General features: G+C 46.7%; 7 protein-coding genes across 7 annotated transcripts; 5 read left to right on the top strand and 2 right to left on the bottom strand.

Moving 5' to 3' along the window:
- Nucleotides 1–15: 15 nt before the first annotated feature.
- GPI12 (N-acetylglucosaminyl-phosphatidylinositol de-N-acetylase) lies at nt 16–1,092 on the top strand (the record flags this gene model as incomplete). The annotated part of the gene is made up of 2 exons (XM_049255265.1): nt 16–259; nt 386–1,092. 2 exons carry the CDS (start codon nt 16–18, stop codon nt 1,090–1,092), a joined length of 951 nt encoding a protein of 316 aa, XP_049105734.1.
- A 583-nt stretch (nt 1,093–1,675) lies between these two features.
- LOZ57_006244 (uncharacterized protein) lies at nt 1,676–3,568 on the bottom strand (the record flags this gene model as incomplete). The annotated part of the gene is made up of 1 exon (XM_049255264.1): nt 1,676–3,568. The coding sequence occupies one exon, from the start codon at nt 3,566–3,568 to the stop codon at nt 1,676–1,678; it is 1,893 nt and encodes a 630-aa protein (XP_049105733.1).
- Nucleotides 3,569–4,161: 593 nt separating this feature from the next.
- Nucleotides 4,162–4,611, top strand: LSM3 (U4/U6-U5 snRNP complex subunit lsm3; the record flags this gene model as incomplete). The annotated part of the gene is made up of 4 exons (XM_049255263.1): nt 4,162–4,287; nt 4,341–4,433; nt 4,486–4,522; nt 4,571–4,611. The coding sequence occupies 4 exons, from the start codon at nt 4,162–4,164 to the stop codon at nt 4,609–4,611; spliced, it is 297 nt and encodes a 98-aa protein (XP_049105732.1).
- Nucleotides 4,612–5,174: 563 nt separating this feature from the next.
- On the top strand, nt 5,175–7,179 carry LOZ57_006242 (uncharacterized protein; the record flags this gene model as incomplete). The annotated part of the gene is made up of 3 exons (XM_049255262.1): nt 5,175–5,228; nt 5,286–6,834; nt 6,896–7,179. The coding sequence occupies 3 exons, from the start codon at nt 5,175–5,177 to the stop codon at nt 7,177–7,179; spliced, it is 1,887 nt and encodes a 628-aa protein (XP_049105731.1).
- Nucleotides 7,180–9,090: 1,911 nt separating this feature from the next.
- LOZ57_006241 (uncharacterized protein) lies at nt 9,091–10,044 on the top strand (the record flags this gene model as incomplete). Its single annotated transcript, XM_049255261.1, has 3 exons — nt 9,091–9,307; nt 9,376–9,819; nt 9,875–10,044. The coding sequence occupies 3 exons, from the start codon at nt 9,091–9,093 to the stop codon at nt 10,042–10,044; spliced, it is 831 nt and encodes a 276-aa protein (XP_049105730.1).
- Nucleotides 10,045–10,322: 278 nt separating this feature from the next.
- Nucleotides 10,323–13,856, bottom strand: RAD5 (DNA helicase rad5; the record flags this gene model as incomplete). Its single annotated transcript, XM_049255260.1, has 1 exon — nt 10,323–13,856. One exon carries the CDS (start codon nt 13,854–13,856, stop codon nt 10,323–10,325), a length of 3,534 nt encoding a protein of 1,177 aa, XP_049105729.1.
- A 259-nt stretch (nt 13,857–14,115) lies between these two features.
- On the top strand, nt 14,116–15,371 carry LOZ57_006239 (uncharacterized protein; the record flags this gene model as incomplete). The annotated part of the gene is made up of 2 exons (XM_049255259.1): nt 14,116–14,297; nt 14,354–15,371. 2 exons carry the CDS (start codon nt 14,116–14,118, stop codon nt 15,369–15,371), a joined length of 1,200 nt encoding a protein of 399 aa, XP_049105728.1.
- Nucleotides 15,372–15,417: the final 46 nt, after the last annotated feature.

The following is a 15,417-nucleotide window of genomic DNA, read 5'->3' as shown; positions in this document are numbered from 1 at the left end:
GGAGCACTGGCGACAATGGTTTCAATAGCTACCTTTATCTCCGTTGCGCTGCTCCCGGTGCTTTTCTTTGCTTTTTGGATGATATTGAGCACTGGTCCTTCGTCGCCCTTTGCTAATAAATTTCCCGTACTCGAGGACAAGCGCATATGCCTCTTGATTGCCCACCCGGACGATGAGGCAATGTTTTTTGCGCCTACACTCTTGGCCTTGACGAAACCAGAGCTTGGTAATCATGTCAAGATCCTCTGCTTGAGCTCCGGTATGTGTCAAATGGCGGTGATCTTGTCTCTGCGCACCTCACCGCTTCCTCCCCAGGCTCGCGATACCCCAGCTCGCGTGCCTGTCTACATCCGCGCAAAACAGCACTGACAGCCCATCGCAATAGGTGATGCCGACGGTCTCGGCCATATTCGAAAGAAGGAACTCCAGAAAAGTGCAATCCACCTTGGACTACGCAACGCATCCGACGTATTCGTGTTAGATGACCCATCCCGATTTCCTGACAGCATGACCGCCGACTGGTCGGCCACAGCCATTGGATCCCTCCTAGCCTCCGCATTCGCCCCCGAGGTTTCTACAGATGACGATTCAAACCCTCCTACCAAGCGCCGTAACGGTTCGACCCACAGCAACGGCCGCGCATCTTCTCCCCCAGCCGCTAGCATCGACATACTTCTTACCTTTGATAACACCGGTGTGAGTAATCACCCGAATCATCGATCTCTGTATCACGGTGCCAGATCATTCCTCGAAATCCTCATGAAAGGAAAGAAAGACTACGCCTGCCCCGTCAGCCTATATACCCTGACCTCCACAAGCTTTGTTCGAAAGTATATCGGTGTTTTTGACGCGCCCATCAGCATGATGCTGAATGCCATTGGAAGCCTACTAATCGGAGAAGATGATAAGGGGGCGGATGGGGATAATATGCCGCCCAATCGCCTGCTTTTCGTCAGTAACATCAACCAGTGGCTTTCAGGTTGGAAGGCAATGGTACAGGCCCACAAAAGTCAGATGGTGTGGTTTCGTTGGGGCTGGATCACCATTGGGCGGTATATGATTGTTAATGATCTAAAAAGAGAGACCATGTAAGTCATAGGATTTTACATGTCCTGCAACCTCGCCGAACTCTTAAGCATTATCCCAGCTTTAAAAGAAGCAAGTATTTTCGACTAAGAGCTCAAAGGCAATAACCCATTCTTTCCCATCACATAATAGTCTTTTCTGTGAGCATTTTTGTGGCCAATACCTTCTCATGATATTTTTGCATACTCTCAGCAGGCGAGCCCTTGCATCTCTTTTTACTTTGCATTGGGTTGTACGGGTTTTGTATATATACAGGAGTAGACCCTTCAACATTCTTTTAGGCATGAAGGTGAGAATGAGGGGATTTATGCCTCATCAGTGAACGTTCTTACTCATGATCAACATGGCTTTCCGGGATTAGTAGATGGGTTTCTAAATGAATAGTGTGCCTGCTTTTTTCAAGTATTACATATTGCAGTACTCCGTAGAGAAACCATAGTTGGTTTCATTCTAAATAGTATATACAGCACAAAAAACTAGAAAATGACACCATTAGGGGGGTTTGTACGCCAGGCCGTATCGGCAAGGGAGCCCATCAGTTCGAGCAATTCGAGGGAGTAGTGGTACATATGTGGGGATAGAATAGGAGCTAACCCTCTTCTAACTGGTAATCGCCCGTAGCTGGGCTATTATCAAACAGCTCTTTAAATTCGCTCTCAGTCATGAGAGCTCGAAGCACCCTTTCCTCTGAATCCCAGAGAGGTAGCACAAAGCTTGCAAGATCCCACCGATGGCCCTCCGGCCAGAAACTACCGGGTTCAAATTCAATAGCACCGGACTTGATGTGATAAAAAACCCGGTACGGAAGAAATTCACGCCACTCCGCGATGAAGTCTGGAAGTTCCTGTCTTTCCCAACGTTCTTTTGTACCTGTCCATTTTCGTCGCGAGAATACTAATCGTATCCATCGCTGAATATACAAAGCTTCGCGCGCAACTCTGATATTGAGTAGTTTGAGAGAGTCGTAAAGTTCCCAGTAAGCGCCTGGATATGTAATAGAAGGGTAAAGGTGAGTTAGGTGATATTCGAAAGCGGGTTTCGGTAATTTGTAGTCTTCATCATGGGGTGAAAAGCTCTTGAATATGTCATCGTCAGCACTTGAGTGCTGCAAAGAGTCGCTTCTCTCTTTCGAAAAAGCTAGTTTTTTGTGCATTATTATTAACTCTTGAAATAATTGGTTTCGTTTCCTTAATGTCGTCAGGAATAATTGGCGACCAGCATGCATGTTTTGAAAGGTGCGATTTTTTGACTGTCTTATCCAGCCAACTTTCGTAATCATATCATGCATTTTAAAAGTAGGGGGTGTGTTATAGGGCGTCGACGTGCATACTTCGAATAGCTTGAGAGGTGAATCGCGTGGAATCTTGCCGATCATATTTTCCTCGGCCTTTGGCCCGAATCTCTCAAGCGAAAGGATAAAAGACCATTGAAGTAATTCCTGCCAAACGTATTGAGGAACCGGTATGCTATAACTCTGGGAAATAAAATCTACCAACTTCAAAGCCGTGGCAAAATCGTTGTTAGACCCAAAAATGTGTGCAACGGTGTATAGGAGGCGGGGAGAAGGATGAAGAGGTGACGAGGTAGCATAAACTACAACTTGAGGATGATCGTTCTGGTCGTTGTCAAGTAGATCAACATCAACTCCCCATACCGTTCGTAGGGTGTTTTTGACCGCCCCGATGTCCCACTCTCGGCTAGCTGCCGTCATGATGTGAAGGAAAGTTGCTTCGTTGGGATTTAGCCCATTCTCGATCATCGAGTTAAATAGTTGATGGACCTCATCCCTGACCCCATCTTCGCCTGTTTTATAACCTTGATAGCCGGGGTTGCTGGGCCACCAGCGACGTTTCTCGTATATCCAGCGGGTAGACCGAAGCCTGTGGTTTTCCTTTGCTGTGTAGCAACGATTCCAGGCCTTTGCCTCCATGAGATAATTATAACATTGGACATTAGGTTCAATCCGATGTGCGACCATTTCTTCCCATATTTTATCCGCCATCTCACCATGCCCCATAGAAGCATAGCAGGACAGCAGGTGGGTATACTCGGCTAGCCCTATAGTAAAACCGGCACTACGTCTTCGTTCGACGATCATGCGAAGAGTTTCTGCAAAACGAGCCATCAGAATAGTGAGTGGTAGAACACGGTTTTTAAAGGCAATAGTTGGGTGTAGATGGGACTGTATCTCCTTGTTGGGCTCGATAAAGTATTCAGGCGAAAAGAGTTGCAGGACTTCGGCAAATGTGGTTGCAGGTAGTTCAGATATGATTTGCTGTAATTCGGGAGAGCGTAGGAGACTGGTGAATATTCTCCTAGGTTGAGCTTCGGCAAGCATTTCGTCAATATCGACCTGCTGCGGATCATTACCTTGGGATTGACTGTCATCCACGGACTGATATCCATCACTGCTTCCCATCGTGGGATCTAGCGGAAAGTGCACCGAATTCAACGTCTCGTTCACAGGCAGTCTCGCGACCATGGTTGCGTGGATTAATCTCCGAACCCCAACGCTCCATCTTAGATGCTGTGGGCGTTTGCGCCGAGTTGATGACCGCCGAGTAAAAGTAGCAACCGATCGCACTGCCTCCGGTGGCTGTCTTGGGGAGCGACTGTGAGCATTCCGACGAGCAATTCCCCACAGGCAGGACGGGCAAATTTGAGACCCGGCTGTCTCGCCGAAAAGCCCAATCCCCCACATTCACGATTGCTCGGAGGCACGACACAGTAAAGTAAACTGCAAATGAACCCCCGAGCGAACCGAAGGCCAGCCTCTGATCACCAAAACAACATCGGCAAACCTTCTCTGGCTGCGGGCGAGCCCTGTGTTTTGCGGTCGTGAAGATGCGTTGCAATTCATCTTGAAGTCAAATTAGTTGCAGATTGCCCGTTCTCGAGCTAAACCGCTTTCGGAGCACCTCTTGTTTAAGGTTGCCCGCGCGTTCGCGATCGATCATGATAGCCTGCGCCGGTTCTATCGTCTGGCTTTGCTTTCGCTATTCTACAATACAGGAGGCGATGCTCTAGCTACAGCCGTCCACAAGTCTTGTTTCTTTTTGACCTAGCACCGCCATCATGGCAGATGGCGATGATGGACCTGCGACATCCGTCTCCGAACCTCTCGACTTGGTCCGGTTATCGCTCGATGAAATAGTTTTTGTGAAGCTACGAGGAGACAGAGAGCTTAGAGGTCGCTTACATGTCTGTTTTCACTTTTAGCAACCCAGAGTGCCCTGCCCTGACTCTTTTTTTAGGCATATGACAGTCATTGCAACCTTGTTCTTGGTGAAGTCGAGGAGACAATCTACATCGTGGATGAAGATGAAAATGAACAAGAAATTATCAAGGTAGAAAAATATTCCCTTGATTTTGGGTGATCGCGAACTAATGCTGCAGCAGACAATCAAGCGTCAAGAGGAAATGTTATTTGTCCGAGGTATAAGCCGTTTAACCCTTACAATACCCTGTTACTAAATGAATCTAGGAGATTCTGTTGTCCTCATTTCGCCGCAATCTTCTCTGTGAACATGGGTTGTGAAATTTACCTGTGGAATACCTGGGTGCACATGTGGATTATTTGTCAAGGCAACGAAAGCTCTACCACGGGGTCCGTGGATGGAAATGTTACTTTAAGAGACGGAGTTTGGACTTATACCCATGTAGCCACCGGAACCCCCTCTCCAGTAGAGAGTAGAATAGCTATCATAGTCAATGCATTGCTCGGCTAACTAGCCCCGTATCAAAATAATTCCGGGCCTCTATGACTCAATATTGTGCGGCGTGAATTCGCCTCTCTCCGCATTTGGTCTCCGATGGGAAAGAGTAGAGTCATAGTTGCCCGCCGAGCCGCATCAAACAAACTAGCTACCTAGTGACTAGTTATTTAACTAAGCTCCCGCGCCCCTATAGGGCCGTCCACCCCAACGCCTGTCTGACTCCTACCTCCATATCTTAGCATCGTGTATCAATTAACCCCATCCATATTTATAACGTATTGTTATTATTATCATAAGCCAAAGGAAATGATAACTCGATTACGAAATTAAAACCTGTGGGTATCTTGCGCAACACCAACCCATGTTCACAGGATGAGCAACAGAGTACTAAAGCAGACCCCGGAAGAGAGGCGGAGGGGCGAACTAGTATGTCATACCTAGTGCTGCCACTGCACTGTGCAGCTTTTCTCTAACTATAGGAAGTCATTGAGCGAGTTCGCGGAGTACGTCGAGAAAGAGCAGGCGAACCGGTACGGTCGAAATCCAGTTCGCGATACCTCCGTTGCGCCTAGTGACAGTGGCTATTCTACCGCTACCCGTTCTACAGCTGTAGCTGAGGAACATCCGGAGCTTGATATTCTCGACCAGCTAGGCTTATCGCAAGCTGATCCTCCGGTCAGGTTAAAAGACCTGCTCGTCGATGACAGCAATACCTCGAAGGCGGAAGATAAGGTACCTCGGCTGGCCGCGGTAGTCAAAGCCCGCCTCGAGGAAGGACAGGGAGAAACTATTTTTGACCTCGGGCAGGAAGATAATGGAGAGTGGATGGAATTTAACAAGGAACAATGGGACTTCGCCCTAGATCGCCTACGCCATGCCGCGCAGCTAAACCAGGCTGATTGTTCTGTACTACTCACTTACAATGTTGGCGATGTGGCTGAAGCGGAAACAAAAAACGAGCGCATCAAATGTGCTTATGGTAAAATTCTCATTCGACAAAATGCTGCGACCATAGAGGATGTGATCGAGACAAGAATAGCCGTTGTTGGGAACGTCGACGCCGGAAAAAGTACGCTTTTAGGTGTTCTTGTCAAAGGAAAGCTAGATGACGGTCGTGGGAGGGCAAGAGTAAACCTTTTTCGCCACAAACATGAGATTGAAAGTGGTCGAACCAGCTCCGTGGGCATGGAAATAATGGGATTTGATACTCTTGGTCGGATTGTGGGACGTGGGCAGCAACGCAAGCAATCTTGGGAGGAGATTGGCAAACAATCAGCTAAGGTGATCTCGTTCACTGATTTAGCTGGGCATGAGCGGTACCTACGGACCACTGTTTTTGGAATGCTGAGCAGCAGCCCCAATTATTGCCTACTCATGGTAGCAGCAAATAATGGGTTAATAGGTATGAGTAAAGAGCATTTGGGAATCGCTCTATCTCTGAATGTCCCTGTTATGGTTGTCATCACGAAAATCGACATTTGCCCTCCTCAGATTCTCCAGCAAACCATAAACCAGCTTACCAGGATTTTGAAGTCTCCTGGAGCCCGAAAGATACCCGTCTTTATAAAATCCATAGAGGAGACGGTCAACACCGCAACCCAATTTGCTAATCAACGCATTTGCCCTATATTCCAAGTATCTAATGTCACTGGAGAATCCCTCGATCTAGTTCGGACTTTCTTGAATATCCTTCCGCACCATGGCCACTATAACCCTGACGCCCCTTTTGAGTTTCTTGTGAATGATACATTTTCGGTCCCGTTTGTGGGTACTGTGGTCTCTGGCGTTGTTAAATCCGGAGTGGTACACACAGGCGATGCCGTACTTGTTGGCCCTGATTCCCTTGGCCAGTTTCGTCAAACAACAATCAAATCGATTGAACGCAAGCGTCTGCCAGTTCATGCGTGTGCCGCTGGTCAGAGTGGCTCATTTGCACTCAAAGGTGTGAGAAGAAAAGAGGTGCGCAAGGGCATGGTGGTTTTACCCAAATTGGAAAAACCGCCAAAGGTATATCGTGAGTTCGTTGCGGAAGGTAGGGCTACCCTGTCTCGTTTGCTTCATTCGTAATAGCCATCCCTGCTGATCGTTTGAAGTCCTCATCCTTTCACATGCGACAACCATCAAACCGAAGTATCAAGCAATGCTTCATGTGGGAGCGGTAAGCCAAACGTGCGCAATCATTGATCTAGATCGTGACTTCATTCGTACTGGCGACCGAGCGTTAGTTGCTTTCAGGTTCATTCAGCGACCGGAGTTCTTATCTATTGGTGATCGGATCCTTTTCCGTGAGGGTCGAACTAAAGGCTTGGGAATAGTCAAAGCTTTGAGCTACGACCCCAACAATCCTTTGAACAAAAATGCAGATACAGTGTCGTGAGAAAATATGGAACCTATAAATTGTCCATAAAACGCCACCTCGCTTCCACTCCCAAATTCCTTACCTTGGCTTATAAAAGGTTTCTGGCCTTTTTATACATAAAACATGCATTGCTTGACATGCCTTGGGGTTTATTTTGGTTGTTTCTCTGTTATTATTCATTTTCGCGGCATGGCAATGAGTGATGATTGATTTACTTTTTTGACCGTTTATTTCTTGAGTACTGTAGGCGGGCTTGAAGATCAAGTTTGAATGGGATGGAAAACTTGAAATGATAGGAAGGCCCTTCTACTTTTTGTATTTCCTTTCACTTGGTACATACATAATAATATTGCCTGCTTGCTGGCATTTTGAGCTATCCAATGCTCATGTCGCCAAGTTCGATAGCTATCGCAGAAAATTCAACCGCCTGGCTAAAGGTACCGCCCTAGACAGAACAAAGACCATGGGAGGTGTTAGGTTTTTTCATGTGTAGTTATACGCTGTCTTGTTCTCAAGGTATAAGCTGTAACATTGGTCTCAACACAGAAAAGAAATCAGCTCTTTCATCTTCCCTACACCTTTGATATTTTCCTGATTCCTCGAGTTGGTCATTCCAAGATCGAATTGGGTTTCTGGAGGCATTCAAGATGGGAGGTCGTTTTGTAAATTTAATACTCTTAGATTTATCAAACCGCTCCCCACCTCACGACCTTCCCAACGCTCCCTCAGTTCAGATCCTAGAAGGCTAAGGCAGTCGAGATGCTCAGCCACCATTCAATCATCAGTGAGGATCCGGGTATCAAAGAGTAGCCGTAGCCCAAAGATTCCCCATATAACACAGTCCAGGGACCAAATATCAACCACGAATGAGAGGGATTCTTGGGATAAAGAGCGATCTTTGGGGGAAATTAGCAGTGGCAAAGTTCTCAGGTAATCTTGATCGGCTAGAGGTGGTATAAAAGATTCGCTAAATCAGAGAAGAAAATCTCCACTCCTGGTAGAGGAGGCCTGTCACATTATGTGTCCAACGAAAGAGGCGCACGCTATGAGCAACGTCACGAGCACGAGCCCCTAGTTGATTGTCAAGTGGAGTGACGGATTCAAGCCGTGGCTATCCGTGTTATTCGTACTCCGTAGAGCTGTTCTAGAAGAAGCTTATTCAAAGATGTGGTGAGCCGGACGGGGATGTTTCCAAGGTGGAGGTCTTAAGACCTGGGTTGTTTGTATATGACGTAGACACACATACATTCGGTCACCAGACACACAGGTGTTTGCCGTCTGGTCGAGTGAGAATAAACCTGTCAGTAATGATTCTCTAGGGTGCCCAAGTTTCCGATGGAGTTGAGTAGTAGTCAATTGTGATAACATCTCGAGCTTCATTTACGACATAGACAGCGATATGTTGGACTGCGACATAGAGGTGTTATTTTCGAAATATTTGACTAGATAGCTACTATATTGATAAGGAATTACCAAAGCTTGACAATGACAGTTGGCCGTCACGAAACAGGTACTCCGTACAGGGCATGATATGTTGCAAAAACGGGGTCCAAACCAAGTTCAATAGCCATTATTATGTAAAGATGCATCATGTATGTACTCCGTAGATACATGCTGAACGCCTTATAATATAACTAATATTATATCAAGGTCCTTGTTATAAACACATGTTGACGTCCGAACTAGCAGTAGATGGGTGCCAGTAGTTACATAGTTATGGAGAAATGACGTCACCCTTGGGAAAGGCCTCTAGCGTCATTCAGCGAAATACGGAATAGCAAACTTGGAATCTAGCAGGTTTTCGCAGAGACAGAGGGGGTGACGCTATATAATGTAGCTCATAGCCCTTTACATTATCTATTTATTATTCTTTTTGAACATCTCTGGCTCCAGAACATAACTACTCAACTATCCAATTGAACTGTAACCATGGACGCCGTGAAGACAGCATATCAAACAGCGGAAAAGGTGATTTTTGGGGAAACACAGGCTCGCAGCTCCGATGAAGAGCCTGTTTCAGGCGTCCAAGGCGAAGGCACAGCTTCGGACCCATATGATACCGGCAACCTCCATGGACAAGAGTCGATTTCTGGAAAACAAAGTCGCGGGACAGCTTCAGGCGTGTATGATGAGGGAAACGTACCACGTATGAATAATTGAACTTACAATCTCGGGTATCTATGGTCATTAATACTGATTTTCTGGATTTGATAGAAATGAATACGGAGGGCATGCCCCAAAGCCAGGGCGTTTCAAGCCTAGGCAACGCAGCGCCTGGTGTCGACCAGGGATCATTAGGCCAACCTGTAATGACTGCACCCCAGCTTGAAGAAACGCACCACAACCAATCCCGCACTCAAAACATCCTGGAGAATGAATCAAATCGCCCACATGCGGGTGGCCAGTCAAGCAGCAAAGAATCGAGCAAGTCTGCCTCGGGTTTAGAGCCGGAATCACTTTCCAAGGACAAACCCAATATGCACTCAAAGACAGGTCTACCCGCCAATGCACCACAAGAACAGACGAGACCGAAGGCCGTAGATGAGCCTGAAAATACTCAACGCGTAGGAGAAGAAAAAATAATCCGCACCACTGGCTTCGCCGCGGAAGGAGGGAATTTTGATGCTTCAGAGCCTGGAGCTGGAAAGGAAGCAGAGCGTATGCCAGCATCCCTTGTTTCAAAAAGTATAGATCAATGCTAATTCAGATCAAGGCCTTCTCGAAGAGCAGCAGAAAAGAGATCCAAACTGGAATGCCATGAAATCTGAGCAGCAAAAAGAGCGAGTCGAGGACCACCACGGTGGACTCTGGACGGGGAGCCATAAGTCTGGGATATCTTTGACTAAAGCAAAGGAAAAGTTGCATCTTGCTAAGCACAAGTAGCCGAGGCCTTGTGCTCTTTGGCTTGTGGAGGTTAGAATGGGTTTCCAAGGTTCCAAATGCATGTCTCATACCTCAGGGCCGTACAGAGAAATGGGTTCATGTCTTCCAAGAAATTGCTTATGTGTCGATGGATGTATGTATATATGTAAATACCAATAACGTCAAGAAGAAGAGCTCTGTAGTCTATTCCCAACGCCCAGCGGCGACTCTATTATGAGGCTTGGGCACAATATAAGTATCGAAATAACAAGGACACTTCGCATGGGAGTATCCGGGTATCATTCAAACAGCAGCTTCAATTCATCGATCCTCTCTTTTCTTCTTGCGTCATCTCCGGTGTCACCTACTCTTAGGCCCAATGATCCCGCAATCATCATTTTTCTCTCTTGAACTCTCAACATTCTCTCTTCAATACTATTCTTAACGACAAATCTGATTACTTTCACGTCTTTCAATTGACCCATCCTATGCACCCGATCGATAGCCTGTGCTTCAACAGCAAAACTCCACCAGGGGTCCATCATGTAAACGTAATTTGCGGTAGTTAAATTAAGACCAACCCCACCGGCTCGGAGACTGATTAAGAGAACGTTGGGGTTTGATACCATGGAGTCAGATCCCGAGCATAATTTGCGGGTAGGGCTAAGATCAAGGCCGTTCTTGTCCTCTTCTTCCTCGTCATCGTCAGCAAAAATATCGGGTGCACGGTTAAATTGACTTAGCACGGTCTTTCGGGCCTTTTGCGCCATAGTTCCATCAAAACGGAGATGTTCAACCCCGTCGCGCGATAGTTGGGCGCCAATTAAGTCCAGGAACGAGGTAAACTGAGAGAAAACCACTGCTTTACAGTTCTTAGGTAGGCTAGATAGGTGGGTGACAAGTGCGTGAATCTTGGCAGAGGTACGAGCAGAGGGCGAAAGTGGATGTACCCGTCGCAAAGAGATGCGAGGTGTTGGAGAGCTATCGTTTAAACTACCCATCACGGGTGATTGTCTGGGAGATTTATGTCTGACAATTTCAAACACATCTCTAATACTTAAGGTTTCCCGGCAAGAGAAGCATCGAGGCTTTTCTCCTTTGTCACTCTGATGCTGGATATACGCCTCCAAACATTTTTTGCACGCGCTGTGCCAGCACTTAGTAACCGCAGGGTCAATCATTGGCTCTTCTGAACAGATAGGGCATTCGCCAGATGACTCGGTCTGAATTTGTCTTAATGCGTGTGTTGTAAATTTCGCTGTTGGGTCTTGTTGTTCCTCATTACTTGTAGATCTAGTTGAAGCGGTAAACCGGTCAATCAGCTCTTGAAGATCCATATCATCCCGCAAAATATTCGCATCTTCGGCAGCGACAGCGGCATCCTCTTCTTCGTCAACAATGTTCTGATTTCTAGTTAAGATAGGATGGCAGCAAGTTTGGCGTAGGCGGAGGAGTTGGGCAAAAATTGTAGTATAAGATTTCAAAAGTGTACCAGCAGCAACGTTATCATTGAATGTACGTTTTGCACGAGTGAAAATTATGTCGTAAATATCTCGTTCCTGATCAGAAAGTTCTACCTGCTCAACGGTGATTGTTTTTGAGGGTAATGGTACTAGCGGTTCGCCATCAGGAGTTTTCATTGATTTCGTCCGTCGAAGCACAAGCGGCTCTAGCACAGTCTGTACAACATTGAGAGCTCGAACATAGTCTTTTGATTCAAAGGGAATCGTAATGAAAGTTCTCCAGAAAGAAAAATTGCACCAAGGTTCAACATTCAGAAACCTCACTAGACTGAAAAGATCCTCGAGTCGATTAACAATGGGCGTTCCGGTCAGCACCCACCTGTGGACTGACTTGAGCTCACAACATGCTCGAGAAGTTTTCGATGCGCGATTTTTAATGTAATGTGCTTCATCAAGAACAACACGGAAGAATTCGATTGAGAATAGACCTATACGACTGAGGATGTCACGATTGCGCGCGGAAACCATTTGAAAATATTCAGAGCGAACAACACCATAACTGGTAATGACGATATTGATGGATCCTGCCGAGATATGATTGGAGCCAAGGGTTCTCAGATCGGCTAACTTCTCTGTTCCATGATAAACAAATACCCTTACTGACCCATGCTTCGACGCCTTGATAGCTTCACTCTCCCACTGAGAGAGTAACGAGGTTGGAGCAACAACGAGTGTTGTATAAGGCGCTGCCCAAACATGCGAAGAAGCTTTAGTAGGGGGGGGAAGAGCATCCGGAGTTGATGAATTGGATCCGCGTTGCAACATGGCTGGGTTAGGCGAGTTGGAATGGATCAAGCTCATCACCTCAATTGTCTTACCTAATCCCATCTCGTCTGCAAGAATCCCCCCGAGGCAGTGCTGTTCCTGAACAGGGAAATCCAAACTTAATTCTCCTGAATAAGGGTTGACATAAAACTTTTCACGATTGCGAACTTGAGGTACTGGTTGGTCATTCACATCTTTTATAGGCCATGTATACTCTTCCCAAAGTGGATGCATCGATCTCTCTCTGGTAGACTTGGCCTCCTTCTCTTTGCTCAACATCCAATGTAACGCTTGCTTTTGGTATTTTCGAAGCTCCAGGGCAAACTTCTCTCCGGGCGTGGCCTCGGGCATATTGAAGTCAAACTGTTGAGCCTTGCGATATAGAGTATCGAGTTGATTTTCGTTTAATTGTTCTCCTTCCTCTCCGTCCGAAGAGTCCCCTTTCCCATTTGTAGACGAATTGTTTTTAGAACCTCGTTGCTCTGCTATTTCAGCAGCCCTGAGCAGCCCTTCTTTTTTCTGACGGGAGGTTGTCTCGCTGATCGAGGTGGGCTGCAGATTTATTTCGTTGAAAAGGGTTACAAGAGCCACCTGTCGTAAACGCAGCGCCTTTTCGTCTGTCGTCTCTTGTTGTTCGAACAAACGTGGAGTCTGGTCTTCTGGCGTAGATAGAACCATTTTTCCAAAAGCTTTCCTTAGTATGAAACATTTTATTTGAAGGTATATGGTGTCGTTGACTCGAACCTGGTCTGGAGCATACACACAAACGCCAACAAATATGCAAACTTTCTGGTCAATTAAAGTCGAGACCCATTCTGCAGTCTCTCGTGGCAATCGTCCAATCTCATCGCCCCGCTGGTTCGTAAATCTTGTGATTATATCTCCTCTCCCATTAGCCGAACGATAAGTGTTGCGGCCGCCTCTCCCAGGCTTAAGTAAAGCCCGTACTTTACTTCGTTCAATAGAAACTTCCTCCCCGTGTCTTATTAGGTTTGAGCCAGAACGAGTGGCCCAGCCACCAACTCCAAAGCCACCAACGTACCTCGCCTTTGGCGAACTTCGGAGAAGGTTGTCCGTATCGAGTGATGTCGCAGAGCAATTTGGTGAAGTAGCGGGTGTTCCATCCTGGGCATCTGAGGACTGCAGGCTTGGAGTCATTATTTCGGGGCCGTCTGTTCTATTTTTCCATGACCCATCGAAATATATATTAACGGCTCTTTCCATATCGCTCTGGGCCATTTTTCTGACTGTCTCAATACTTTCAGCTGATAGTTCTTCACCAACCAAGCTGGTGAAAAATGCAACGTCGAATCCATTCTGAATGTTTCTCTCTGAATCCAGGCGTGGTACGTTCACAGTAGAGGTGCAAGTGCTTTGTCCAAGCTCTGTGTCTGCAGGGCCAACCAGGGAGCGGGAAGACGCGCTTGCGTCTGGCAACTCTGCCGAGATATCTTCAGTAATTTTCTGTTCATGATCGTCTTCATTATCTTCAAAGAAAAAGCGTCTCTTTTTTGCGGGCCTCTGATCTATATCTTCTGAATTCATGGCGATGAAGAGGGGGGCAAATGCACTTTCAGCCTGGCAATGTCCATCATATTACCCGTGACGCGACGCGACGTCGGAATATCAAATTCCCGATTTCCGCCAACCACATGTTAGGAAACTTAGCGGTTACTCCGTAATTAGGTTATTGAAGCTCTAATTGCCATTAATTGTGAAGCCGTTTTCTCCGCTTGATATGTATGCTTCTCCTGGCAATTTGGGCCGAGCCATTGGTGTTCCAATAACTCAGAAACGCGTAGCAATGACCTTCCACCCAAACAGAACTTGTTTTCGCTGCATGCTTAGGCAGTCTCGAATTCGTACATTACTAGTTAGCAAGTCGCGATGTCAGCCCTTTTCTTCATCTCTATCGCTGGGAGTAGCGGCTGAGAGCTCCAGAGCAGAACTTGAGTCCGCAAAGAAATACTGTGTAGCTCTACTCCAGTGCGTGTCCCTTTTATTTTATAATGCACCTAATTGCTGATATTCCGACACTCTAGAAAATACGACCGGCCGTCGTATACCCTGAGCACATTTATCCCTCAGCATACCCTTCATTTATATCTTGCCCTGCGTGCCTTGAATGTGTCTCTGTCTTTAATACCCGATAGCACATCCAATCCTACGATCGGCCTCATGCGCCTCCAATTCTGGCGGGAGACTATTACCAAAACACTCGCTGGAACACCCCCAAAAGAGCCGGTCGCTTTGTTTCTCGCCAATGCCCTTTCTGACCTCGATGTTAGAACTAAAGGGAAGGTGAAAATTAACAAAGGATGGCTAATGCGATTGATAAAGGCTCGAGAACAGCATGTTACCAACACCCCCTACACAACCCTTGCTTCTCTAGAAAAGTACGCCGAGAATACATACTCGACGCTTCTTTATTTGACACTCAGCGCGCTTCCTCTTTCATCTTTAACTGCGGATCATTTAGCGTCTCATATTGGAAAGGCGGCTGGAATCTCATCTGTTCTCCGTGGATTGCCGTTAGTTGCGTTTCCTCGCCCTCCAAATCATCATTCAAATCAAGATGGTACGGGCAGCAAAGCTACAGGCACTCACCAAGGCCATATTACACTTCCGTTAGATGTGATGGCTCAATCAGGGGTAAAGGAGGAAGATGTGTTCAGACTTGGCGCAGATGCACCGGGACTCCGGGATGCTATTTTCACTATAGCTACGCGTGCAAGTGATCACCTGATTACTGCTCGACAAATGCTCAAGAATCTTCGTGCAGGTGAGGATGTTGGACACGATTTCGAACATCAGGGAGAGGAAGGCCACGAATATCCTGAGCAGCTGAAATCGGGCGATCACCCAGAAGGGCTGAAACTAAGTATGCAACTTCACGAAGTTGAACGAGGTTTCGGCGTCCTTATGCCAGCCGTTCCTACACAGCTTTGGCTGGATAGGTTACAAAAAGTCGATTTTGACATATTTAAACCAGAACATCTCTTGTCGGACTGGAGATTACCCTGGAAGTCATATTGGGCATTCCGGCGGAAAGTTTTTTGATTTGAACAAGTATTTTGCGAGCATCAACATGACATGATGTATCCCA

Source organism: Ophidiomyces ophidiicola, assembly GCF_022830035.1.
Source record: "Ophidiomyces ophidiicola strain CBS 122913 chromosome Unknown scaffold_38, whole genome shotgun sequence".
In the NCBI taxonomy this organism is placed as follows: domain Eukaryota; kingdom Fungi; phylum Ascomycota; class Eurotiomycetes; order Onygenales; family Onygenaceae; genus Ophidiomyces; species Ophidiomyces ophidiicola.
Note: the sequence above shows the minus strand (reverse complement) of the source record. Positions and strands in the feature narration are given on the sequence as shown.